The following is a 27,077-nucleotide window of genomic DNA, read 5'->3' on the forward strand; positions in this document are numbered from 1 at the left end:
CACAGTAGTCACATGCAGCTATTAGAGTTTTGGACTGGCACTCTGACAGTGAATGGAGCTTTTAGCTCTAGTGGCAGCTCAACTATTCTACATTTTGAGAAGAAGTTGAACTGGTCGTGGGGAGGGTGAAGTCATAGAGTAGACAGAGCAGAACATGAATCTCACAGCTTCTCAAGGTGGGGTGTTTGGTGATCAGCGTATGAGGCGGCGTGGAGGCAGGCATGCGAGGAAAGTGGGGACTGAGTATCCAGGGAAGCCCGGTAGCCAAGAACTCAAATGCCTGGTGTGGGAAGTGGTAATTATTCAGCTTTTTCTTTGTATATGGGATTTGCTCAAACAATTAGAAACAAACAAAATGCAAACTTAATACTAAATTTAGTAGAGATTTTTGTAGGTGAGTAGGTTTCTATTGAAGTTCCTTCAAAATCCAGTGACTTGCCTTGACTCATATGCATAATAGGGCTTTCATCCCAAACACTAGTTCTGTGTTTTTTTTGCTTTATGGAATAAGCTAATGAAATTATCATATATGTATATATAAGGGTACATATTTGTACCAAAATATACTTTTTCTTCATTTTGGCATAAATGAAGATGTATGGGTCAGGAAGGGAGATGCTTAGAAAGTTAGTAGCTGTAGTCCCAGTTAAACTTAGGTTGCTTAAAAAAAATGCTTGAAATGTAAACTTAAACAGTTTGAATTTTATATACAACTTGTTATTACTTTGTTTGCTGAAAGATTGCCACTATTAAAGTTTTGGAATGTAGCCTGTGGTTTCAGTGATCAGTTATTAAATACTAAATGCTTCCTTTAACTTTGTATAAGGAAAATAGGTTTGGTATCTGTTTTTGCTAAAAACAGCTGGGAGCGGAATACCAGAAATGGGTTGGCTTTTGCAATGGGGGGGTTATTAGGTTAAAAGTGTACAGGTCTGAGGTTGAAAGTTTCCAGATCAGGGCTTCGTCAGGAGAGCTCTCTCCCTAAACAGCCTGGCAGGCACGTGGCCGGTGGCTGCTAGTCTCTCTCCTCTCTTCGGGGCCTCGTTGCTTTCAGCTTATGGCTTTAGGGGCTTCCTCTCAGCTTCTGGGTTCTTCTCTGTCTCTGCAGCTTTCTTCTGTGTCTGGGACTCTTTATCCCTCCGTTTATAAAGGACTCCATTAAAAGGATTAAGACCCACCCCGGGTAATGCCCTACTGAAGGGATCTAATAAAAAAGAAGGTCCTTAATTGAGTTGCATCCAAGGGTCCTGTCTATAAATAGGTTTACACACACAGAATGGAGTCGCTTTAAAAACAGGATTTTTCTAGGGCCCACAGATGACTCAGACTGCCTCACACCACCCTCTAGACCCCCCAAATACATGATCTTTCTGTATGCAAAATACATTTATTCCACCACAATATTTCAAAAACCTTAAATCATTTCAATATTAATATTAAGTACACAATCTTATCAAAATCAGTTATCGGTGTGTCTGGCTTGGGGCATGGTTCCCCTCAGGCTGTGGACCTGTGAAACTTGGAAAACAAATTACCTTCTTCCGTACACAAAGGTGGGCAGTCATAGAATAAACATTCCCTTTCCCATAGGTAGAAATTGAAAGGGAAACAGGTGTCACAGGTCCCAAACAGATCTGAAAACCTGCAGGGGCTTTCTCCATTAGATTTCAAAGTCTAAGAGTCATCTCTAGAACCATGGCTTCTCCCAGGGCCGATGGAGTGGCAGTTTCATCCTTTCCAAGGACTTGCCTGGTGGACATGTTCTCAGCTCCACCCTCATCAAGTGGCTGGGTGGTGGCTGGACTCTAGGTCCCACCCTCTGACAACATGGGTGAGAGCCAGACTCTCGCCAGTCTCTGGGGCACAGGCCCAACCCACTTAGAACAGTGGGGTGGCGGCCAAACTCTAGGTCCCACCTTCTGAGAACACTGGGATGCTGGCCGGACTCTCCAGTCCCTGGGGATTGTGCCCTCCATTCTTTTAATTCTTCCTTTTTTATTCTGACAAATGTTAAATACAGAGAAGAATAAGACACTGTCCCTGCCCTGAGGAAGTGTACAAGGTATTGGGAAAGATAGATATAGCAGCATAAGTACAGTATTACCAGTTAAATGCTGTCATAGGAAGAGTTGCTTCTGGTACCAAATTCTGGTATGAACGGGCAGGGAGGAGAAGGTGCAGATATTTGAATCTGGTGGGTTCCATGCTATTTGATTGACGGTACTGGATAATCTGCAGTTCTCATGAACTGCATTAAAAAAATCCTTATCTACATAAACCATGTGGATACAACCAGTAAATTTTTTATAGATAGGCTGTTGCCTACTCAAGGACAGCATTTGATTGTGAATGATGAGTGGGATTGGCCAAGAGGAATTAAGGCATTCTGCTCAAACAAGATTACACATACTAATATGGTGCTGTAGCGGTTTGATATAATGGATGAATTCTGAAAAGAAATATTGGATTATGCTTGTAATTTGATCTGTACCTGAGCATGATTGAGTTATGATTAGGGCATTGAGTCCCTACCCCTTGGTGGTTGGGGACTCACAGATAAAAGGCATGGCGAAGAACAGAGTTCGGGATTTCTGATGTTAGAGTTTGATGCTGAAGACCGGGGAAGTCAGCACCCAGAGGAAAAAGAAGCCAGCCCCTGGAAGGAAGGAAACTTGAACCCAGAAAAGAGCAAGCCCCAGGAACGTAGGAACCCAGGAAGCCCGAACCCTTGCAGACGTTGGCAGCCATCTTGCTCCAAATAGACTTTGGTGAGGGAAGTAACTTATGCTTTATGGCCTGGTATCTGTAAGCTCCTGCCCTAGTAAATACCCTTTATCAAAACCAACTGATTTCTGGTATTTTGCGTCAGCACCCCTTTGACTAATATGGTGTGGTGAGAGAAGGTGGCTGCTTGGAAGGGGGACGAGCTCTGTGGCCGAGCATAGAGGGCAGTCTGGGATGAGGGAAACTGAGTCAGACGCGGCCGCTGGGCCCTTGTGGAGGCTCGAGAGTCCTGGGCCAAGGGCTGGTCCCTGTTCATGCTGTGGCCCAGAAGCAGCCAAGAAAGGTTTTACCCTTTCCTTTCTTAAATATTTTACTTATTCTTTGTTATATATTTTTTAGCATGATAGTCACATTTCATAATAGTAAAGCTTATGATGGTGTGTTTCTAAAACACTCTAAACTCAGGAGTTACGGCATTAAAGCAGTTTTTGATAAATACGTAAACTAGTTCAAACAAAAATGAGTATAGGTCAAACTACATTTAAAAAGAGTGGTATTTAAATTGTGTTTTAATGAAGTGCATAATTTAACTCTTCAAAGTACATAGAATTTTTCAAAAAAATCTTTTCATGTTGAAATAACTATAAAATAATAGGAAGTTGCAAAGATAATACCGACTGGTCTGGTTTACTCTTTACCCAGTTTCCCAGTGGTTGTATCTTATATAACTGTAGCACAATATCAAATCTAAGAAATTGACAATGGTCTGATGTGTGTGTGTAGTTCTATGTCATTTTTTTTCAGCTTCTAATGATTATTGTGTCAGAATGCAATTCACACTATTAGTCAAAGTTTACAAATATCAAAAAGTGCATAGTAACATTTAGATCTGATAGGGCTGAAAAAAGACATGAAAAACACAATACAAGGGCTTTACTTTTGTGATTGGTGTCCACATGATTGCAAGGAGATCATTTTTTCCATCTTTTGCAGCATTGGGGAGCTAAGCTGTCCCCTCCAAATTTAAATAATAGCACACAGCATTGTGAGAAATTTGATTCCATAAGAACAAAGCATTTTCAGTTCTTAGTACAGTATTATCTTAGTTTCTTTTTCCACATTCCCATTCCCCTAAAATTCTTACGATTAAAATGAAAATATTCGTTGGAGAAAGCTCTCTGCTTGAGAATAAAACAAAAGTGACAGGTTAATTCCAGTCTGTGCAGACATCAAACAGACTGAATTCAGATAATATTCACAATCATGGATATTTCTTAATGCCTGTGTAAGAAAGCAAAGGGTCTTGATAAATCTGTCAGACTTACTCAGTTCGCCAAGATAGAGGGATTGAGGGGAAGGATTGAGTTAAAAAAGTATGTTCTGTCCTGCGTACACCACCACAGTATGGAAAAGGGGAAAAAAGGCAGCCCTTTGAAAAATGAGTGGTATAAAAATTCACAGTAACATACATCATTTTTGTTTTCATAAGCAATTAAAGAAGGGGGCAGTGCTGAGCATCTATACTGCAAATACAAAACAGTATAAAGAACACAGCAGTAACACACGGATACACAAGTCTAGAAACAGTGCCTTCTGGATGGTTCTTTTACTGGGTGAATTCTTGAGCCAGAGATCTTCAAACTCTGGCGTTCAATCAACCCTTTGCGATTAGACACAGTGAAATCCTCTGACATTGTGAGGGGCCAGAGCTACAGGAAGAATCATCATCTAGTGTCTGTGCTATGCTCTACAAGCATTTCATCATGTGATCAAGTGAAAGGATCCGCACAAAAATGATGTCCAAACACAAGCCACATGATTTTCAGCCATTGCTAATGACAACGGTAGAGAAAAGTTTGTCTGCAGCCACAGCCTCTGCCTCCATTTTTAGCATGATAATGAGCAGGTGTCTGCAGTGCAGCACAGCCATTCTCTTTTTCCCCTTTTCACTCACGGAAACAAATGCGTTCTGGCTAGTCCTGGAGATTTGAGATATTGTCAGGTGTAGTTGAAGGTCAAAGTGGGGCGTTAGCTTTCGAATTTTGCTGCTTCCCACTCTGTTCTGTCGAATTTCGCTGTACATCTTCCTCACCTTCTGTCTCGTTGATATCAAGACCTGCTAATTTCAAGGCTAATCCATTGCCGTTTCCACTTGCAGAGGAGACCAGGATATCATGTATTACATTTCTTCTCCTTGTTCTTCCTGAAGCAATAAAATCTGCGTATGTAGTTTCCACGTCAGTCATTGCCAGCAAATATGCACATACCAGGGACTGATTGGAAAGCTCTTATCCTAATGCATTGGCTCTTCTGGATTTTCTCCCTTGGATGAGACCTTCAAACTTCTACAGGAAATCACTCCTTTAGGGTAACCAGGCCTTCCCCGAAACTCAGGAAACTTCCCTGGACCTAGTCAGCGCGTGTCCCTGGTGCCGCTCACACGGAGTGCTGGTCAGTCGTCGCCGGCCCCCACCCGCCTCTCCATGTCATTTTGTCGCATGTAGTTCTGCATAACCTCTACTACAATCAAGTTACAGAGCTATTGCATCACTGTGAAGGTCTCCCTGTGCTCCTCCTTTATAGTCCTACCTCGCCCCTCCTCCCCTCCATCCCTAACCCCTCACAACCTCTAATCTGTTCTCTTATCTTTGTAATTTTGTCATTTGGAAAATGCAACACAGATGGAATCACACAGTAGGTTACCTTTTGAGACTGGCTTTTTTTTTCACCCAGCATAATGCCCTTGGGATCCATCGAGCTTGTTGCATGTATCACTATTTTCTTTTTATTGTTGAGCAGTATTACAGTGGTATGGATATAGCACAGTTTAATTATTTACTTACTGTAGGACATTTTGGTTTCCAGTTTTGGGCTATTACAAATAAAGTTGCTGTGAACAGTTGTGTGGATATAAGTTTTTATTTCTCTGAGATAAAGAACATTACCAGGTCTTAGGATAAGTGTATATTTAGTTTTTTTTTTTTTAAACAGACTATATTCTAGAATATATATTCCCATCTGAAATGTTTGAGAGATCCAGTTTCTTTCCATCCTTGCCAGCATTTGATAATACCACTACTTTTTATTTTTACTATTCCAGTAGGTATGTGGTAATATCCCGTTATGGTCTTAATTTGTATTTGCCTGATAGCTAGTGATCATGAACTTCTTTTTATATGCTTACTTGCCATACACATTGTATATCCTCTTTGGCAAAAAGCTGCTGTGTCTTTTGCCTATTTACTAATTTGATTGATTGTTTACTGAAGAGCTTTGAGAGTTCTTTATATGCGATCCTTTGTTAGATTTGTGGTTTGTAAATATTTCGCCTGGTTTGTAGTTGTTTTTTTTTTTTTTTAAGATTTATTAATTTATTTCTCCCCACCCCTCATTGTTTGCACTAGCTGCATCTGCTTGTCTTCCTTGTTTTTTAGGAGGCACCAGAGACTGAACCTGGGACCTCCGATATGGGAGGCAGGTGCCTAATTGCTTGAGCCACCTCTGTTCCCTGCTTTGTTGTGTCTCTCATTGTGTTTTTCTTCTTGTGTTTCTTGTTGTGTCTCCTTGTTGCGCCAGCTTGCCACATCTGCCTGTTGTGCTGGCTTGCTGTCTTCTTTAGGAGGCACCGGGAAGTGAACCAGGGACCTCTGGTGTGGTAGGTGGGGGCTCGATTGCTTGAGTCATATCCACTTCCCAGTTTTTTTTTTTTGGTATGTGGCATTTTATTTCCATTCAATTTTTGAAATAATTTCATATGTACAGAAAATTATAAAAATAGTCAAAATGATTCTAGTATACTTTTTTCCCCAGATTTCCCTAATGTTAACATTTTACATTTTAAAAATCATTTTCTCTCTGTATGTGTATTTATGTATATATGCATACATACATATATACACAAACATATATCGTTATAATTTTAGCAGGAGAATGAACTGAACAATAGTAATAAACTAAACCAAAGTGCCTTTCCGTGGCCCAAAGAAGTACACTTCCACAGCAGCAGTGATTTTATTGGGTAAAGGAAACTGATTGTAGTTTGGAGCCCCTGAGTGGTTAGGATTTGTGACTTGAGAGATGGGTGTTGCCCTGAAGTGTCTCTATAGGAGCGCCCTTCGGTCTTTGGCCTAATGTGATATGGAGGAGTGAAAGGTGCCAATGAATTAGGGGGCAAATATCAACTAGGTTTTTTCCTCTTGTTTTGTAATACTTTTAAAGATAATTGACCTTCAGAATGAAAAAAAATAATGTATTGCGGGGTTTTACGTGTAGAATTAAAATCTTAAAACAATTCTACAGAAGATGGTGGAAGTGAATGGAAGTATACTGTTATGTTTCCAGCTTTATATGTCAAGTGGTATAATACACAGTAGACTGTGATAATTAAGCATGCATACTTAGAAATTACTTCAAGATCAAAGGAGATTTAGTTAAAGTATTAAGAAAGGAGGTAAAATGGTATAACTGAAATGGATATATTAATCTAAACAAAGTCAGAAGAGGAGGAAAACAAAGAATAGATGGGACAAACAATACAAGTAGTAAATAAATTGGCTAAAGACTCCCAATTATACAGATTTTTTAAAAAAGGCAAAAACCAACTATATGCTCTTTACAAGAGATTCATTTGTGAGGGTTAAAAGTAAATGAATGAGGGAAGTGGACTTGGCGCAATGGTTGGGGTGTCCGCCTACCACATGGGAGGTCCACGGTTCAAACCCTGGGCCTCCTTGAGCCGTGTGGAACTGGCCCATGCGCAGTGCTGATGCACGTAAGGTGTGCCCTGGCATGCAGGGGTGTCCCCATGTAGGGGAGCCCCACGCGCAAGGAGTGCGCCCTGTAAGGAGAACCACCCAGCGCGAAAGAGTGCAGCCTGCCCAGGAATGGCGCCGCACACAAGGAGAGCTGACGCAACAAGATGATGGAACAAAAAGAAACACAGATTCCTGGTGCTGATGATGAGGATAGAAGTAGTCACAGAGGAACACGCAGCGAATGGACACAGAGAGCAGACAATGGCAGGGGAAGGGGAGAGAAGTAAATTTAAAAATCTTAAAAAAAAAAAAGTGAAAAAAGATGTGCCTTACAAACACTCATCATAACAAAGCTAGAGTATCCTTAATGTCAGATAAGTGAAACTTCATCGCAAATAATCATACTATAGATAAAAGGGGAACATTCTGTAATGGTTAAAAGGTCAGATAGTCAAGAAGACATAGTAATCTTAAATATGTGTAAACCTAATTGTAGAGTTTCAGAATACACAATGGAAAAAGTTACAGTATTTAGGGAGAAATTACAGAGTCACAATTAGAGTTGAGAATTTTAATTCTCTCTTGTTACTGGTTAGATGGAGACAAAAGTAATAGGGGCATGAAAGATTTGAACAACACTTTGAGTCATCCCGACCTAGCTGACATTTTAGAACACTATACCCAGTCATTTCAGAATACATATTCTTGTTGTGTGTACATGGGACTTTTCAGCAAGATAGACCATAATTGGCCTATAAAACAAGTTTTAATAAGTTGGGAAGTGTTCCTCTCTCCTTTTTTCCTGGAAACATTTGTGTATTAAATAGAATCGGGCGTTCTTTCTTTGGCTCCTGATGTTTGTCTGGGTTCAGAGGTGGGGAGGGCGGGATTTCCGCTTTCCGCCAGTAGCAGCTTGCTTTTGTTTCATGTTAGGGATGGTTCTGAGATATCAGTTGCCAGTTGTTTCCTCTCTGGTTTTACCCTCAGAAGGACTCTCTCAGGTAACCTGCCCTGATCTAGTCTTTCTCTTGAGTACTTAGTGGAAATCTTCTTGATGAACATTTGGGTTGTTTGTAGGGTTTACTCTTACAAACTGTTGCCATGAATAGTCTTGTCCATATCTCCTGGTATATGTGTGAGAGGTTCTCTAGGACATGTCAGTAGAAGTGGCATTTCTCATTAAGGTCTAACGGTGTTCAACTTACAAAATGGTACCAAATTGTTTTTCTTTTTTTTCTTTTAAATGTCTTTTTTTTTTAAAGATTTATTTATTTATTTTTTATTTATTTAATTCCCCTCCCCTCCCCTGGTTGTCTGTTCTCTGTGTCTATTTGCTGCGTCTTGTTTCTTGTTTCTTTGTCCGCTTCTGTTGTCGTCAGCGGCATGGGAAGTGTGGGCGGCGCCATTCCTGGGCAGGCTGCATCTTTTGCACTGGGCGGCTCTCCTTACGGGGCGCACTCCTTGCGCGTGGGGCTCCCCTACGCGGGGGGCACCCCTGTGTGGCACGGCACTCCTTGCACGCATCAGCACTGCGCATGGGCCAGCTCCACACAGGTCAAGGAGGCCCAGGGTTTGATCCGCGGACCTCCCATGTGGGTGACGGACGCCCTAACCACTGGGCCAAAGTCCGTTTCCCACCAAATTGTTTTTCAAAGTGGTTGTACCACAAATTTACCACCACCTATTTATAATAGTGCCACTAATCCAATATTACTATCTACATTTATAATTTTGTTAGTTTGGTCATTAGGAAGTTGTATCTAATTGTATTAATTTGTATTTTCCTGACAATCTTCTAGGTTGGGATTCTCATTCATTCATTCAGCAAGTACAAGTACCACCTTTTTGCCAATATGGTACTTTAATGTGCTAGAGATACATTAGTGGTCAAACTGATTGAAATCGCTGTACTTGTGGAGCTTATATTTAGAGGGGAGAAGACAGAAAATAAATATAATAATTATAAAGTTAATAGATACAGTATGTCAGAAAATGGTGAGTGCTGTGGGAAAGAAAGCAGTGAAAGGGGAGTAAGGTATGCTGAGGAGGGGACTTTACCAGGCCGTTCAGTGAAAGTGATATTTGAATCAAGACTTGGTAGAGGTGAGAAAATTAGCCAAGCAGCTATCTAGGGGAGAGCCTTCTAGGTAGAGAGAACAGGTCATGTGACTTCTTGAACCATTAGGGGAAAAACACAACAAAACAAACAAAAACAAACAAACAATAAAACTAATATTCAAAATCAACTTTAAAATAAAAATTGCATTAGGACTTGATCACTTTTTCATGATAAAAGGTTATATTCATCAAGAATATATAGCATCAGATGTGCAGCAGTACACTGATAGAACTTTAGGGAGAATTTGGTACCTCTGCCATTATAGGGGGAGATTTCAAATCATCTCTTGTGATTGTTGGTAGATCAAGCCCCAAAAAAAAAATCAACAAGGGCATAGAAGATCTAAATAATATAGTTCATGGACATACAAAGAATTCAATATATATAAAATGAAAAAGAGACACAATCAGATAAAGCAGAGATAAAAAAAGATAATGAGAATACTGTCAAATCATATGTCAACTATTAAAAAAATTTAAAATACACATTTCTAGAAAAATATTGCTACAAAAACTGACAGAGAAATAAAAAGCCTGAGTCATTCCATAATTCTAAGAAATTGAATCTTCCCACAAAGAAAATAACAAGCATAGGTGATTTTGTAAGCAGGTTCTACCAAAATTTTAAGCAATAAGTTATTCCATTCTGATGTAATCTCTTTTAATAATTAGAAAAAGAGGAATGGATGGCCCAGCTCGTTCTAAGAGCTCAGCATAACTCTGTTATCCAAACCAGATGCCAATAATATGAGATAAAAATTATTTCACTCATGAATATAGATTCAGAAATCCCAATCAAGATATTAGTGGATTTAAAGCAACATTGTAAAGGAACATAAACATCATTATTGTTGGATTTATTTCAGTTATGCAAGGATGCTTTACCATTAGATAATCTGTAAATATAAGTGGCTAAATTAATAGATTAAAAGAGAAAGACTATATGATAATTTCAGTAGATACAAAATAGCATTTGATAATCAATGTTAATCATTAAAAATTCTTAGTAAATTAGGAAAAGATAGAGCTTCTTTAACCTATTAATGAATTAAAAAAAAACAAACACAAAACTCTTCAGTAGGCATCTCTCTAAATGGGGAAATAGTAAGATTTTTCTTTAAAATCAGGAATGAAATCAGCATGCTTGTTATCATCTCTTCCAGTTTTTACTTATATGCAACAATCCCAAACTTAAACTATAAGCAACATATGAGCATAAAGAAGTGTGTTGCATTTTTATGTTCTAGCTGAGGAAATCACACAGTGTCACTTCTATACTCTGTTGGTGATAGAAGTCAAAATGATCTACCCAGGTTCAAGTGAGAGGACAGACATCTTACCACCTGATGGGGGAGTATCAGTGTTACATTATTAGAAGAATATGTACGATAGGAGATACTTTTGAGAGCATCTTTGGAAAATATAATCTGCCACATTACCTCTTGCACTTAGTATTGTATTAGAGGCCATAGCCAGTGCTTGAAGACAAGAGAAATTAATCAGATGTGTAAGGACTGGAAAGGAAGAAACAGAACTCTTATTACTTGCAGGCAGTATGATCATTTACATATAAAACCAAAAGAATATGAGATAAATTACTGGAAATTAGAGTTTATCAACAGTGAATGGTGATAAGATTAATATATGGAATCAATAATGGCATTGTTATTCAACAGCAACAAACAATTAGAAAAATAAAACATTAAAATATTGCCATTTAATATCAGTGTCTAGAAAACTAAAAGCAGACATGCAAGTTGTAAAACTTTATTAATAGGCATTAAAAATAACTGTAAGAGGCAGTGGGCTTGGCCCAGTGGTTAGGGCGACCGTCTACCACATGGGAGGTCTGCGGTTCAAACCCCGGGCCTCCTTGACCCGTGTGGAGCTGGCCCATGCGCAGTGCTGATGCGCGCAAGGAGTGCCGTGGCACACAGGGGTGTCCCCCGCGTAGGGGAGCCCCACACGCAAGGAGTGCGCCCCGTAAGGAGAGCCGCCCAGCGTGAAAGAAAGTGCAGCCTGCCCAGGAATGGTGCCGCACACACGGAGAGCTGACACAACAAGATGACGCAACTAAAAGAGACAGATTCCCGTACCGCTGACAACAACAGAAGCGGACAAAGACGCAGCAAATAGACACAGAGAACAGACAACTGGGGTGGGGCGGGGAAGGGAAGAGTAATAAATCTTAAAAAAAAAATAACTTAAGATATTACTCTAAATATGAGATTTGTCATGTTTATGGACGGAATGACTTAATATAAAGATGTAATTTCTGCTAAAATAGTTCCATAGCAGAAACAGAGCCATGTATTTATGGAAGCTTGGTATATATAGTAAAGGTAGTCTGTTTATAACACAGGCTCATTTATCTGGACAGTCATGTCTAGTAATCTCATCTACCTGATTCAGTAAGCACAAAACCTTTTTGGGTAGCTGAGAGGGAAATTTTAAACTCAGTGTCTCAATGCTCAAACAGTTTATTCATGAGACAGTTCTGAGAACCCCACTGAAAATCTGCTACACTTCTGCTGGCTGTAATTCCGGCCTCCACTGCCTCTCAGGCCACATCTGTAACTCCGGGGACTCACCCTGCTCTCGTAACCGTACTTGTGCCTCAAGGCATTTGGTTGTGTTGCTGTTTCGGTGTTGATCGGGAGGAGCAGAGTAGGAGGGAGAGGGTGAATATTTAAGAGGGAAGAGTTGATCAAGCTAAGTCTCTGAAAGCGTAGATGACAGAATTAGCTTTACGTAGGCGGAGGCTTTCCTCTTTGAGAGCGGAATAAAGTGAAATAGATGGGGACCGATGCTGGTGCGTCTAGTTTTGGTGGCGTGACGTTCAGAGTGACTTTTCTTAAAATGTCTTGTTTTCTCTGTTTGGGAGGAGGGTTGGTCTTCTGCTTTGATTGCAGGAAGGAATAGAAGGTTGGAAGTTTGAGGACTGTTGAAAATCTTTGAAATAGCTGCTCTGGAGATGAAAGAAAGAGTTAACTAGGTAAATTGTGGTTGTGGTAGGCAGCACTGCGAATCCAGTTGCAGTTGGGAAACATGACTTTTGTAGTGTTTTTCTCTGGTAGTTCTTAGTAGGAGGTAAGTAATTGAATTTTGTTGGTGGTTCTTGGGAGAAAGCCTTCATCAGTTGCCTTGCCCACCAATCTGGATTCCGAATCAATTGAGAATTTTAACCAAGAGTCAGATAGGAATCATAGCAATGGCATGATTTTTTTTTTAAGGTTTATTTTTTAAATTTATTTCTCTCCCCTTCCCCCCCCACCCCCGGTTGTCTGCTGTTTATGTCCATTCACTGTGTGTTCTTCTGTGTTTGCTTGGATTCTTGTCAGCGGCACCGGGAATCTGTGTCTCTTTTTGTTGCATCATCTTGCTGTGTCTGCTCTCTGTATGTGTGGCACCACTCCTGGGCAGGCTGCGCTTTTTTCGCATGAGGCGGCTCTCCTTGAGTGATGCACTCCTTGCCCGTTTGGCTCCCCTACGCGGGGGACACCCCTGTATGGCATGGCACTCCTTGCGCGCATCAGCACTGTGTGTGGGCCAGCTCCACACGGGTCAAGGAGGCCCGGGATTTGAACCGTGGACCTCCCATGTGGTAGACGGACGCCCTAGCCACTGGGCCAAGTTCACTTCCCAGTGGCACGATTTTTAAAGCTTGGTGTAAATGTGGCTTTGGGCTTCAGGCCAAATGAGGTCTCCCCAAAGGTCTCTTCTGAGTTGCTTTACCCATCTAGTCACTGGCAGAGTAGCTGAAAAACAAGTCTCTGCTGAGGGAGAGGCGTTTTTCCCTGGGGAGCTGCTCCCATGGGCGCTGGATCAGCAAAGAAGAATTTAGTGTTTGTGGGCCTGAGTTGGCGGAGAGGAACCCAAAGACCACAGGCTGCGCACGCACACGGTGCACGCCAAACGAGGCATCCGTGTAGGGGGAAAGAGGGTGGAGAAGAGGATGGAGCATTTCCTCGGCATGGTTTCCTTCCATCGAGAGAAGGGCTGTGTCCTCTTTTAAAACGTGATGAGCCAAGGCCATAGACGTACAACCCAGTTAGAATTTTGAGTTGACAGTGGGATTGTCGTATAAAAGTGTTCGTTGTTTGGTTGGGAATACATGAGTGGCCCCAGGGAAATGGTCAGTTTGGGAAATTTTGGGGAGACCATTAAGATTATGAGCGTGAATGCATTCTTTGAAGGCATGGGTGAAGAGAGAGGATCAGAGAGCCTGGGAAAGATCGCTGTTAAGGAGTTCGAGGAGGTAGAGGAATTAGCCAAAGGAGTTGGCAAGTTATAGGTAAGGGTTTGGAGGGTCTAAGTACTTTGCAATTTTTTTTCAATCTCCCAGGATATGTAAATTTTCTGAATAAAACCTTTAGTGAAGACAAAAAATTTAATTGAAAATACAGATGATAATAGAAAATTTTAATTTGTTAGAATTATTAGGTGGTTGGGATGTTTTCATTTTTCAGGTAATGAATGTATACCACCGTGACTTTTTAAACTTGTGATGATATTCTGTTATTGGCAAAAGCTCATTGGTTGTGGTCTCTGAAATATACAATAGTTCTTTAATACAACTTCATAGAACATTTCAAAATTGTCATTAGTCCCCAAAATACTTGGATACTTAAGAGTTGAACGTAACAATGTAATTTCTTTCCAGAGTAGGCCTGCAGACTCATGCTTTGGTAGAAATAGAACTGTTTTAGTGCTAGCAACTTGGTTTTCTACTGCCCAAGCTCTAACTTATTTTTCTTGCAGAAATAAGAGGGAGAAAGAAGTCACATGAGAGCTGTTAGCAACACATTTGCTTTTAATTAATCATTTTTTCTAGAAGCATTAATAAAAAAAAATTCGTTGAGACCCTGTTATGTGTCAGGAACTACTCAGTTGAAAATGCCAAGGAATCAAAAAAAAAAAAAAAAAAAAAAAAGAACACTCAAGAAATGGACCCTACATTACCTGCAAAGAGCTATGTACTAGGAGATGTGGGTAAAGAATTTCCTTGACTTGATGAGCCTGAAATTCTGAGTTTAAATGATAAGACTGTTCTGATTCCTTCAGTCTTAATCTTTAACCCTATCCCAGCCATGCCTGTGCCTGTCCTTCCTTCTGTGTCCTTTTCCAATTTATGTTTTCCCAGGAGGGTCAGGAGAAAATTACTTGTCTTTGTTGCTTCTAGGAAACATTACACCACACAGGGTCAAATGGAAACATTGTGGTTGTGTGTTTATTAGCCAGTAGCTTTCCAGATAGGATCAGAGGCATCAACACCAGTAGGGCCCTTTGGGGTAATTGAATCATCAGGATGACCCCTGGACAGTCTGCTCTTTGAAGCCAGTGGCCTAAGTGTCTTTTTCTCTGTTGGCTTTTTGTTAGTTTTGAGCAACTTTGGTTTCTAGAGATGCACTTCTACATTTTGTAGAAATACTTGTAATATGGGAAAACGTTGTTAAGGAGACTAACTTTATTCACTGAGTAAATGCTAATTTAAGCCCCCATTATAGTTTATAGAGAAGAAAAATTTTCCTTGAGTTTTTTTCTCTCCAGAATGTTTTGATGGAAAGAATAGGTAGTTGGCTTTTTGTGCCACACTATTTTTTATATTATTATTAAAAAAAAAAAAAATCAAAATTACATATGCCCATGTAAAAGTTGTAAAAAGCTTCCTATGAAACAGCAGTTCATATGCCCTCCTTTTTCTAGCCTCCTGATGAGCTTGTTTTCTTGAGACAACCACACTTAGTATAGCTAGCTGATTCTTCTAGTGTTTACCTGGGTAATATCTCTAAATGACATACTCATTATTGTTCCTTCTCCGTTTTACTGCTGGAAATTGTAATATAGAATGTTTACTTGTCCGTAATATATTGTGGTTTTCTGTTTTCCTTTGGTCAATTTGTTAATCACTAATTCAACCCTCAGATTTCCCCTACTTGTGTAAATTATGCTCAGGATGGTAAAACAGGGGCTTGACTCTATCTCCTGGGAGCCTCTCCTCTGCTCTAGTGTAGACTGGTTGCTCTCTATTCTTGCTACATCGTTATTTTGGTTGCTCCTATCACCATCCTTCTAGGAGAATTCCCTTTGCTTTTTTTTTCACTTTAGTTTAATCTCTTGTTTCCAATCCCATGCCTTTATTCCCTAGGTTTACTCCATAGCTCCTAAAGAAAGCTTGGGGAATTTATTTTGTAGGTCTAAATATGATTTTATTCTTCCTTCAACCTAATTAATTGTTGGTTTGACTGATTACAGAATTCAGCATTGTAAATAGTTTTCTCTCAGAAGTTTTAAAGCCTTGCTTCAGTGTTTTTCACCTCTCAGTGCTGCTGTTGTGAAGGGTGATGCTGTTTTAGTCTGGGTCTGCTGTAGGAAACCGATTTTCTCTCTCTGGAATCTTGTAGCATCTGCTCTTTGCCTCCACTTCCCTTGGTGTGGAATGTTCCCTTCTGTTTTCTTGGATACTTAATGGACCCGTTTAATCTGGGAATCAGATCCTTTAGCTTTAGAAACTTGCTTGAATTAGTTTGCTGATGATTCCTTCCCTGCTTGCTTTGTTCTACCTTTCTAGAGCTCCTAGTAATTAGGTGCTGTAAATCCTGGACTGGGTCTTCTAATTTTCTTATCCTTTTACTCTAATTTACCATCTCTTTTTTTATACTTTATTTTTTACTGGAGATTTCCTCAACTTTGTTTACAACCCTGAAGGTTTTTTAAAAAAATTATTTTATTTTTGCAATAATTTTTATTTCAAAGACTTGTCAATAAAAATTATGGCTTTCTGTTCTTTTTTTAAATTGGAGACTTTGTGAGTTTACAAAACAATCATGTGTAGCATGCAGGATTCCCATATATCACCCAGCCATAAACAACCTGCATTGTTGTGGAACATTTGTTATAAGTGATGAGAGAACATCATCAAAATATTACTGTAGCTTACATTCAGTGTATTTTCCCCCATAAACCACCCTGTTATTAACATTAGTATTTTATATTTGTTATAGTTCATGAGAGAATGTGCTTGTATTTGTCCTGTTAACCACAGTCCATCATCCACCATGGAGATCACTATGTTAACATGGTCCCATGCCTTGTACAGTCCGTTCAAAGTGTACACTCAGTGGCTATTTCATCACAGAGTTGTGCTGTCATCACCAGTGAATTTTAGAGTGTTCATTTCTCTGAAAGGAAATATCTCATACTCTCTTTTACCCCCATTGTTGACTTTTAGCATTGGTATAGTACCTTTGATGCACACATTTTACAATATTACTGTTAACTATTATTGTACATAAGTTACATTAGTTGTATTTTCCCATATATCACCATATTCTTAACACCTTGTAATAGTGATGTACATTTGTTCTAGTTCATAGAACATTCTTGTGTTTGTATTAACAACAATCCTCATCCTTCACTGAGTTCACTATGTTATACATTCCCTAGATTATTCTCTAGCTTTCTTTCAATTGATATTTATGTCCTTAGACTACCCCTTCAGTCACAATCCCATTTATAAATCAGCAATATTAGTTATAGTCACTATAAAGTGTTACCATCAATTTTATTTCCACACATTTACAATCGACATTATTTAAATTCTACATACATTAAGCATCTGCTCCGCCTTCTCAGCCCTCATTCTATCTGCTGTTAACCTGTGCTCTAGCGTTTAACTTCATGAATGAACACATTACGTTTCGTTCATATTCGTGAGACCATACAATATTTGTCCTTTGTGTCTGGCTTATTTCACTCAACGTAATATCCTCAAGGTTCATCCATGCTGTCATAGGTATCCTGACATCATTTCTTCTTACAGCTAAGTAGTTTTCCAGTGTGTATACATACCACATTTTGTTTATCCATTCATTGGTTGATGGACACTTGGGTTGTTTCTGTCTTTTAGCAATTCTGAATAATGCCCTATGAACACTGGTGTGCAGATGTCTCTTCACGTCCCTGCTTTCAGTTCTTCCAAAATATTCCTAGTAGTGAGATTGCTGGATCATATGGCAGTTCTATATTTAGCTTCCTGAGGAACCACCGAACTATCTTCCACAGAGGCTGCACCATGCTACATTCCCACTAACAGCGGGAGTGTTCCTGTGTCTCCACTTCCTCTCCAGCACTTGTAATTTTCTTTCTGTGAGGTATGAAATGATATCTCATTGTAGCTTTGAAGTGCATTTCCCTAATAGCCAGTGATGTTGAACATTTTTTCATGCTTTTTGACCTTTTGTATTTTTCTTTGGAAAAATATTCAAGCCTTTTGGCCTTTTCTTAATTGGGTTGTTTGTCTTTTTATCATTGAGTTGTATGATCGCTTTATATAATGTGAAAATGAAACCCTTATCAGATATTTTCTCCCATTGAATAGGCTGCCTTTTCACCTTCTTGACTGACAGTCTTTTGAAAAATAAAAGTTTAATTTTCACGAGGTCCCATTATCTATTTTTTCTTTCATTGCTTATCCTTTGAGTATAAGGTTTAAGAAAACACCATCTACCACCGTATTTTGAAGATGAAGATGTTTCCCTACATTTTCTTCTAGGAGTTTTAGCATTTATATATAGGTCTTTGATTTAATTTTTGTATAAGGCATCCTCTTCCTTTCGAGCATGGATATCCAATTCTCCCAGCACCATTTGTTGAATAGACTGTTCTGACCCAGCTGAATGAGTTTGACAGCCTTGTCAAAATCACTTTACCATAGATGTGAGGGTCTATTTCTTAATTTCAGTTTGATGCCACTGGTCCAGTCTGTCTGTCTTTGTTCCGGTATCACACTACTTTTACCAGAATAGGTAAGTAATATGCTTTAAATCAGGAAGTCAGAGTCCTCCAACTTTGTTCTTCTTTTTTAAAGATATTTTGGCTATTCATGTCTTCTTATCCTTTGACATAAATTTAATAATTTGATTTTCCATTTCTTCGGAAAGGTTGGTAGAATTTTTATTGAGATTGCATTGAATCTGTAAATCAATTTGGGTAGAATTGTCATCTTAATCATATTTAATCTTCCAATTCATGAACATGGAATTTATTTCCATTTATTTGGGTCTTCTTTAGTGTCTTTAAGCACTGTTTGTAGTTTTCTGAATACAGGTCCTTTATGTTCCTGGTTAAGTTTATTCCTAAATATGTTTCTTTCTGTTGCTATTATAAATGGAAGTTTTTCCTGACTTTCTCCTCAGATTACTCATTTGTAGTGTACAGAAACAATACTTATTTTAACGTATTCATTATGTAGCCCACCACTTTATTCTTCTAGTAGATTTCTTGTGATTTTTTTGTTTTTTTTTCTAGGTATGGGATCATATCATCAGTGAATACTGAAAGTTTTACTGCTTCTTTTCCTATTTGGGTGCCTTTTGTTTCTTTTTATTGCCTAATTGCTCTAGTTCAAAATTCTAGCTCAAGATTGAATAGCAGTGGTGACATCGGGCATTCTTTTCTTCTTCCCATTCTCAGTGGGAAAGCTGTCATCAGTCTTTCACCACTGAGTGCAATGTTAGCTGTGGGTTTTTCATACATCCACTTTATCATGTTGAGAAAGTTTCCTTTTCCTATCTTACGTAATGTTTATCAAAATAGGATTCTGGATTTTGTCAAATGCCTTTTCTGCCTCAATTGAGATGATCGTGTCATTTTTCTTCCTCGATTTCTTAGTGTGGTGTGTTACTTGGTTTTCTTATGTTGAACCACCCTTGCATACCTGGGATAAAACCCACTTGATTTTAGTGTTTAAGTCTTTTAATGTGCTTTTGGTTTCAATTAGCACATCTTTTTGTTGAGAATTTTTGCATCCATATCATTAGAGAAGTTGTCTGTAACTTTGTTTTTTTAGTAGCATCTTTATTTGGCTTTGGCCTTAGGATGTTGTTGGCTTCCTAGAATGAGTTTGGTAGCCTTTCCTTCCTCCTATTCAATTTTTGGAAGAGTTTGAGCAAGATTGGTGTTAAACCTTCTTTGAATGTTTGATAGAATTTATCTGTGTAGCCATTTGGTCCTAGGCTTTTCATATTTGAGAGGTTTTTGATGACTGTTTCAGTCTCTTTATTTGTGATTTGTTTGTTGAGGTCGTCTGTTTCCTCTAGGGTCAGTGTAGGTTCTTGTGTTTCTAGGAATTTGTCCGTTTCACCTGCGTTGTCTAGTTTAGTGTTGTACAGTTGTTCATAGTATCTGCTTATGATCTCTTTTATCCTTATGGGGTCAGTAGGAATGTTCCCCCTCTCATTTCTGATTTTATTCATTGACATCTTTTTTCCTCTACAGTCTCCCTAAAGGTTTGTCAATTTTGTTAATCATTTCAAAGAACCAACCTTTGGTTTTGTTAATGTTCTCTGTTGTTTTTGTTTTCTTCTTTATTCTTTTATTTATTTCTGCTCTAACTTTTCATATTCTGCTTTCTCTGGGATTAGGTTGCTGTTCTTTTTCTAGTTTTTCCAGTGTGCAGTTAAAATCTTTCATTTTAGCTTGTTTTTCCCTTTTTTTTTTTAAGATTACTTTATTTCTCCTCCTTCATTGTTTGTGCTTGCTGTCTGCTCTTTTTGTTGTGCTTTCTGTGTCTGCTCGTCTTTGTTTTAGGAGGCACCAAAAATTGAACGCAGGACCTCCCGTGTGGGAAGGAGGCACCCAATCACTTGAGCCACCTCTGCTCCCTCTTTCTTCATTTTGAATTTAATCATCGTGGGCTATTATTTCTCTTTCAACACTGTTTTCCCTGCATCACATAGGTGTTGATATATTGTGCTCTCATTTCCGTTTCATCTTGAGATATTTACTGATTTCCCTTGCGCGTGCGCACACTAAATTAAAGAACACACAAAACAGGCATTTCTCTCAAGCCACCAGCTACTCTCCAGCTGCTTGTACTTGACAATCGCCCGGCAGCCTCCAGGCCAGTACCCAGGTAAAGAGGGGGACAAAAAAGGAAAGGGAAGGAGCTAGGAAAGAAGGGGGACCGCCTCCCCCCTCTCTGCTCTGCGCCCTCAGCTGGCCCCAGCACCCCCTGCTCGCTGCTAGCTCCCCTCCCTGAACAGGCAGCCCCAGGCCCTCGTCCTCCCCTCTCCCTTCTTCTCCCTACTCCCCTGTGCAAGCCGTGAGCCCTCCTTCGCCCGCCGACCCCTCCCCTCACCCCTGGCACCCCAGCTTCCCGGTGCCTGGCACGTCCCCACAGTCCTGGAGAAGCGCAGCCGCCTCTGCCATCTTGGGTCCTTCCTGCGACGCTGGTGGCTGAGCTGGACTTTGAGTTCAGGTGCTGGGCCCACGGCCTCTCTCAACTCTTATCCCATCCTGCCTCCTCCTGGAATCCCGAGCTGGAGAAGTTCCGTGCACATGGCCGGGGTTTCTCGTGGTGTTACGTGAGTGAGCCGCTGCTCTGTGGACCGTGCGATGAGGTCCTCCTCATGGCCGGGCTCGAGTCACCCGGGAAGGCTCTCCTGCTCTCCTGACGAGAGGGCCGAAGCTTGGCTGTATGAACTGGCTGCTGAGCGGCGCAGCAGCACTGGCGCGTGGGGCTGCGCATTTCATACAGCTTCGACTCAGTCCCCTCTTGTTGATGTATTCCAATCCAGAGACCCTCTCTTTAACCGTATCGAGGGAATAACCCCCCGTCTTCTGCTCGGGTGAGGAACTCTAAGTCGGCACGATGCTGGGAGAGTATGTAAGGAAATGTCTGCCCTCCTGATTTGAGCCTCACCTTCATGCTACGCTCGATACTTCCGGTTCCTGAGCCTTTTGTGCATTCTGTCACTTAAGTGTGATTAAACTTAAGTTTAGATGGGTTCGTCTTCCTTGTATTTGCTCAGTTATCACTCATCCTTTGTTTCAATGTATTGCAGTTTTCTTATTTCACATTTTTTCTTTGATCTTGTGTTTGTGCAGAAGCACACACAAAAGGAATTTTTTGCTGTCTTGTAGTTGGATTTGGGAAAAGGCTTAAAAAAAATGCATGTTCTTAATGTGCCATTTAAAATTCTCTGCCTGAGTTATGTGAGAGTACACGAGGATGAATATAAAACAGCTAATATTACACCAAAAACATATAGGGGACGACAGACTAATAATGAAAACCATAAGACAAAACATAGGATAACTAAAAAATTTAGAAAACTGTACAACCTAAAGTATGGACCACATAGTAAGCACAAATGTTACCTTGTTTGAAAACTATAGTTTCGGAATCTGTACATCAGTTTCAGGAAATATGATATGAATAAGTTAAAAGATTATTGCTGTGGAAGGCAAAAGGTTTTATGGTGGATCTGGGGAAATACTGTATATTGTATATATGAATTTTGGTGATCTAAGACTCTTCTGAAGCTGACATTATGTTGGGATTCACTTTACGGGAAGTTTTGGATCACAGAGTGGTTCAACAATGGCAGCGGAGGAATACTGATATGGGATGTTATTGACAGGATATATATGGTTGGTTGACAGGGAATTATACAGGGCATATGCCCAGGGTATATGGTAATGTCTATATATACTCATAGTGGAAACAATTAAAAACAACAGCTGGGGGGGTACTGGGCTCCTGGCCGGGGGGGTCACTGTTGTGGGCCCTGGGAGAGCAGCGGCAATCCTCCAGGTGCAACGGCAAGAACCAGGAAGGAAGGAGGGCCCAACAGTGGGCTCTTGATACTAATGGCTACACTTTTGAGCCTATGCACCTGCAATAAGAACAAGGCCTAGAGTAGCATTGTGCCTGGGGGTTTCCTCCTGACAGCCTTCATGTTACTCAAATGTGGCCACTCTCACAGCCAAACTCAGCGTGTAGATGTGATGCATTCCCCCCAGCGTGGGACACGACACCCGGGGATGAGCCTCCCTGGCACCGAGGGATCACTACCACATACCAGCTGAAGAAGCAACTAGAAAATGACCTTGAATTAAAGATTCAATGCGGAACAGCAGAATATACCTGTCTACATATAATAACATGACTTCGGGAAGCGGTTTGACCTAAAGTAAGGGGGAAATGGAAAGGAGAAATGAGATTATAAGGCTGTGAGTCTCTAAAAAAGAGTCTGGAGGTTGTCAGAAGGAATACCCCTATGTACAACTGAACAGAGTCTAAGAGACAGATAAGGTAGATACAACCCCAGGTATTGGTTCTTTTGAGAGATAAAGAGACCCACAGGTTCTACGGTCATGGCAGAAGGGGTTCACTGCCATGACAGATGGCCCTTCTTTGGAGTTGGTGTTTCTGCGTGATGGAAATGGACTCAGAGGGGATCTCTTTTCACAAGACTTGCATGCTACTTTATTGGAATTGTAGTTGGTGCTGAGTTTAAGATATATGTAGGGGATTTGAATCTCTGGACTGATAATATGACACCCAGGCCCAGAGCCTCAACAGACTTCAGCTCCTACACTTTGACTTATTGGATTTACTCCACTCAGCTAACATGGAGTTGAAGAAGGTCAACCACCACAACATGGAGCCTAGAGTGTCTACAACTAGAAGCGGGAAGAGTGCATCCAGTACCCATGTGGAATCTAAGCCCTCACTTGACATAGGTGTGCAATGGACACAACCAATCCAATGTCCACAGAGAAAATGTGGAATGGGTGTGGGAACGGTAGCCATGGGGGCTGCTGGGTGTGGGGAACGGGAGGAAGAGATGAGATGTGGAGGCGTTTTCAGGACGTGGAGTTGTCCTGGATAGTGCTTCACGGACAATTACGGGACACTGTAGATCCCCCCAGGGCCCACTGGATGGAACGTGAGAGAGTCTGGGCTATGATGTGGACCATTGACTATGGGGTGCAGTGATGCTCAGAGATGAACTTACCAGGTGCAATGGATGTATCACGATGATGGGAGAGAGTGTTGCTGTGGGGGGAGTGGGGGGCGGGGGCGGTGGGGTTCAATGGGACCTCATATATTTTTTTTAATGTAATTTAAAAAAAAAAAATAAATAAATAAAAATAAATAAATAAAAAAAAAAATAAAAAAAAATAAAATTCTCTGCCTGTTGAAGTTCATCTCAAATGTCTCCTACCTGAAGCATTTCATGAGTCTTCCAATCAAATACATGACCTGGAAATCTTTCCCCCCGCCTCAGAGAAATGCTCTTCTTTTTAAAGGCTCTTTTGTATCTCATGTAATTTGTATTTGTATGTTTTAATTACACTTTGCCCTCCTTGCCCTGCTGCTCCGCAACCAGGTTGTAAGCTTCTTGAGGGCCTTAAGTGATGTCTGTTACAGGGTTGTTGAATAAAAAGTATTACATTGACTGTTGTGTATTTACTCTTTTGTGTGCTTTTCTTATAAAATATTTTTAGAATATCAGCAATATACTGAATAATGAAGATAGCAGAGGAGAGAATTAATACAATAGATCCATAAAAGATATTACATTTCACTATAAAGAAGTCTGAGTGTTGTTAAACCTGTTATAGCCTCTTTCAGTGCAGCTGTCTAATCACAACAAAACACTCTCTTCTGCTATGACATGAAAGAATGGAATACATGATTTGTCAATTTTTTGGCCAGGCCTGTGATTCTGTATAACATAGATGACAGACATATTTGATGTTGTTGCATTCATGTAATATTTATAGCTTAATGGATGTGGTAGTTTCAGTCTTTTATGGAACCCAGAAAGTTATGTTCTTAAATTAATTCATTTCTGTGTGTGTGAACAATGGACTATCATGTTAAATACTGGATGTTTTCTAAAAAGTTACAAAGAAATGCACTTCAGATAAAATGTTTTAAATGTGTCAAAGTAGCTAAATCTATAAAGAAGCCCACGCTTGTAATATTTTCTTTTAAAAACCCAGTTTTAATTTTTTATTTTTAAAATGATTTTTACTAATCATTTCCCTCTATAACATATTCAGAAGGAACAAACTTACAGGATTTGAAATCTAAATTACATGGAAAAAGTTCATGGCTTTAGAAAATTATATCCATTTCATTATTGCTGTGTTCTAAGAAACTCAGCACATTTTAAAAATGTATTAATATTTCTTTGAAAAGAAAGTAGAGGGAAACTGTCATCTGTATTTTAATATGTAAAGTTGCTGGGCTATGGAAAACGAGTGGTCACTAGTATGTTCTTTTGTGGAACTAAATCAGTCCTTAGGAGCTGATGGTATTTGGTTTATTACCACGACAAACAAGCTGAAATGTTAGGCATCGGGTATTTGTTTTTGTTTTCAAATTTTCTGGCACCTTATAAGTAATTTATTGGGATGTGACTTACAAAAACACATAGAAGCATACTCTAAAAATTCCTTTTTTTTGAAACCATATTATTTGGGTAAAGTGTTTATAGAAGTTAAAAATAGGTTTTAATTGTCTCCTGAGAGTCATGGGATACGTGTGGAAAAGACAAACTTGGTGATTATAGTTTGACTTTATTAATTCTCAGTATCCATATCACTCTTCTTTCATAATTTCTTCATGAAAATGTAATCACATACAGATTTCTATTCGCTTGCAACAGAAAATTAATGTGAATTCCATTTCAGACAAACCACCATATAAAAGTTCTGAAAGTCTGGTTTATATTTTTTAAGTGCTTTATATGAATGACTTGCATAGCTTTAAGTTTTACAGAAATACATTAAAAAACTAATCAAATTGTTAAGTTGTGGGCAATGGTGACAATAATGATATTGTATTATGGTTAATTTAATGTCCTTCCTTTTTAAAATATTTATCTGTCTACATATATTCCTTTTAGTACGATTACCAATGAATTTCTGTGAAAAGAAATTTTCTTTCCCTATTAAAACAATCCTTGAGATAAATGTTTGTTTCATACTGTTAATTTTCCTTTGCCCATTTTTTGAGTTGAATTTTTTAAAGATTAATATTTAAGTATAGAGGCCAAGCTTGGCGGTAGATGACTACTACTTCCTCACTTGAAGCAAAAGGCCCTAGAAAATTCCTGTAGAAGTATTGCTTAACATAGGATTTGTTTAGCTATATATTCATAAATTAGGATTTTTCCCCCTGTGATTAAGTCCATCTTATATTACTGAGTTAAATAAACTATAATTAATATTTGGGTATGTTCACTTTTTAAAGATAGCAAAGGAAACCAGTTATTAGTGGCCAGAGTACCACTTGCAGTTACTGATTCTCAAAACACAGGTTCCAAACCATAGACTGAGGAGCAGTTTATTTTTAATTTAATGTATACCACCTATTACTTGTTTCAAGCTGTTTCTGTTTTGTTCCTACAGCCTGGGTACTTTCCCAGTCCATTTTTATGAAATACATTTAGAACAGTTAAAGCATATATTATTCTACTGTTTGCCTCTTTTACATATTTTAAGGATAAAGAAGAGAGGAATTCCGAGTATTCGTTTGTGTTTTTCTCATCCCTGGTGTCCCAGGAATACATGACTTGATTTATCTTGATCAGCCTAGTAACTTGCTCCACATTTTTCCAAAAGTGCAAAGCAGTTTCAGCTAAAAATACACATATCAAAATGCTCCAAAAGCTGTGGCCACAGCTCAAAAATGCTGATCAATTTTGAAAATCTAAATCAGCCTCGGCCATGGAACCAAGGGAAGAACCTTTGTGGTGGGGCACAGATTTCCAAAACCTCACCACAGTCCTGCTCTTAGCTGGAGTTTGTGCTGATGTTGCCAGACAACTGAGGGATAGATGCAAAAAGCAGGAAGCATTATTGAATTGAACCCCAGCACCAATTTGGGAAAAGCAAATTAAAATGTAAAAGAATATTTTTCCACTCCTGGCGTCTCAACATAAAATAGCAAAATACATGGTTGCTGAAAAAGTTACAGAAATTGCTAATTTTGCCAGAAAGTAAAAGCCAATTACCCATTCTTTTTGTATTAAAAATACACACACAGATAAGTAATTTTAAAACATTGGTTTTAACCCAAATCAAATAATTTTAACTTACAGATCAACAAGTATATGCATTCGCGTATGTGAAATGTTTGACACAAATGAGAGTGTGTGTTGGGGCTTATTTCATTGTCTTTTGATATTTTCTAGGTTCTACTGGAAGAATGGATGATGATGATTTTGGTGGTTTTGAGGTATGCACTATTATTTACCTTATTTGGTCTCAGCAATTGTTACCTTTTTAATTTTGCTAAGTAATTGTTAATTCTGTGGGATTGTAGTGGAGTAAACTATTTTGAAAACAGTTTCAGTTGCTGACACTGATCTTTTTGTGATCGTTTTGAACGTAACTCTGGAGTGAAAAGTGAAATAAAGGAAAATTAACATAATGAAAGTTAAAACTGATTTATTATTACTTACTTGGTCTTGCCCATGGGAATGGTTTATACTGAGATAATTCAGTGCTACTAGTGGAAGCATTAAAAAAGAGATTTTAAAGAAGTGTCAGCAGATGATTTTGCTGGGGTCCATGCCTAGTAGGAGATACTTGTGAGATGAGGGATGAGTATGGAGGGTCCTGTCACATATTTTCATGTTTATGCCTGAAATGAGTTGATTTAGTGTATTAAGTACA

At 39.4% G+C, this 27,077-nt stretch overlaps 1 protein-coding gene across 10 annotated transcripts in view; it reads left to right on the top strand.

Annotated features, from left to right (window-relative positions):
• The window catches only part of CCDC91 (coiled-coil domain containing 91), a 316,675-nt gene that overhangs the window by 35,392 nt on the left and 254,206 nt on the right, over positions 1–27,077 (top strand). For 9 of the 10 annotated variants that reach the window (XM_058282985.2, XM_071210236.1, XM_058282986.1 and 6 more), the window contains one exon: positions 26,594–26,637. The exons of the other annotated variant lie outside the window; for it this stretch is intronic. In XM_058282985.2, coding sequence (XP_058138968.1) covers positions 26,608–26,637 — 30 coding nt within the window. In that variant the 5' untranslated portion in view covers positions 26,594–26,607. The remainder of the gene's footprint in view (positions 1–26,593; positions 26,638–27,077) is intronic. 10 annotated transcript variants of the gene reach the window in all.

The sequence above is a fragment of the Dasypus novemcinctus genome, chromosome 20 (genome assembly GCF_030445035.2).
Source record: "Dasypus novemcinctus isolate mDasNov1 chromosome 20, mDasNov1.1.hap2, whole genome shotgun sequence".
Lineage (NCBI taxonomy): Eukaryota > Metazoa > Chordata > Mammalia > Cingulata > Dasypodidae > Dasypus > Dasypus novemcinctus.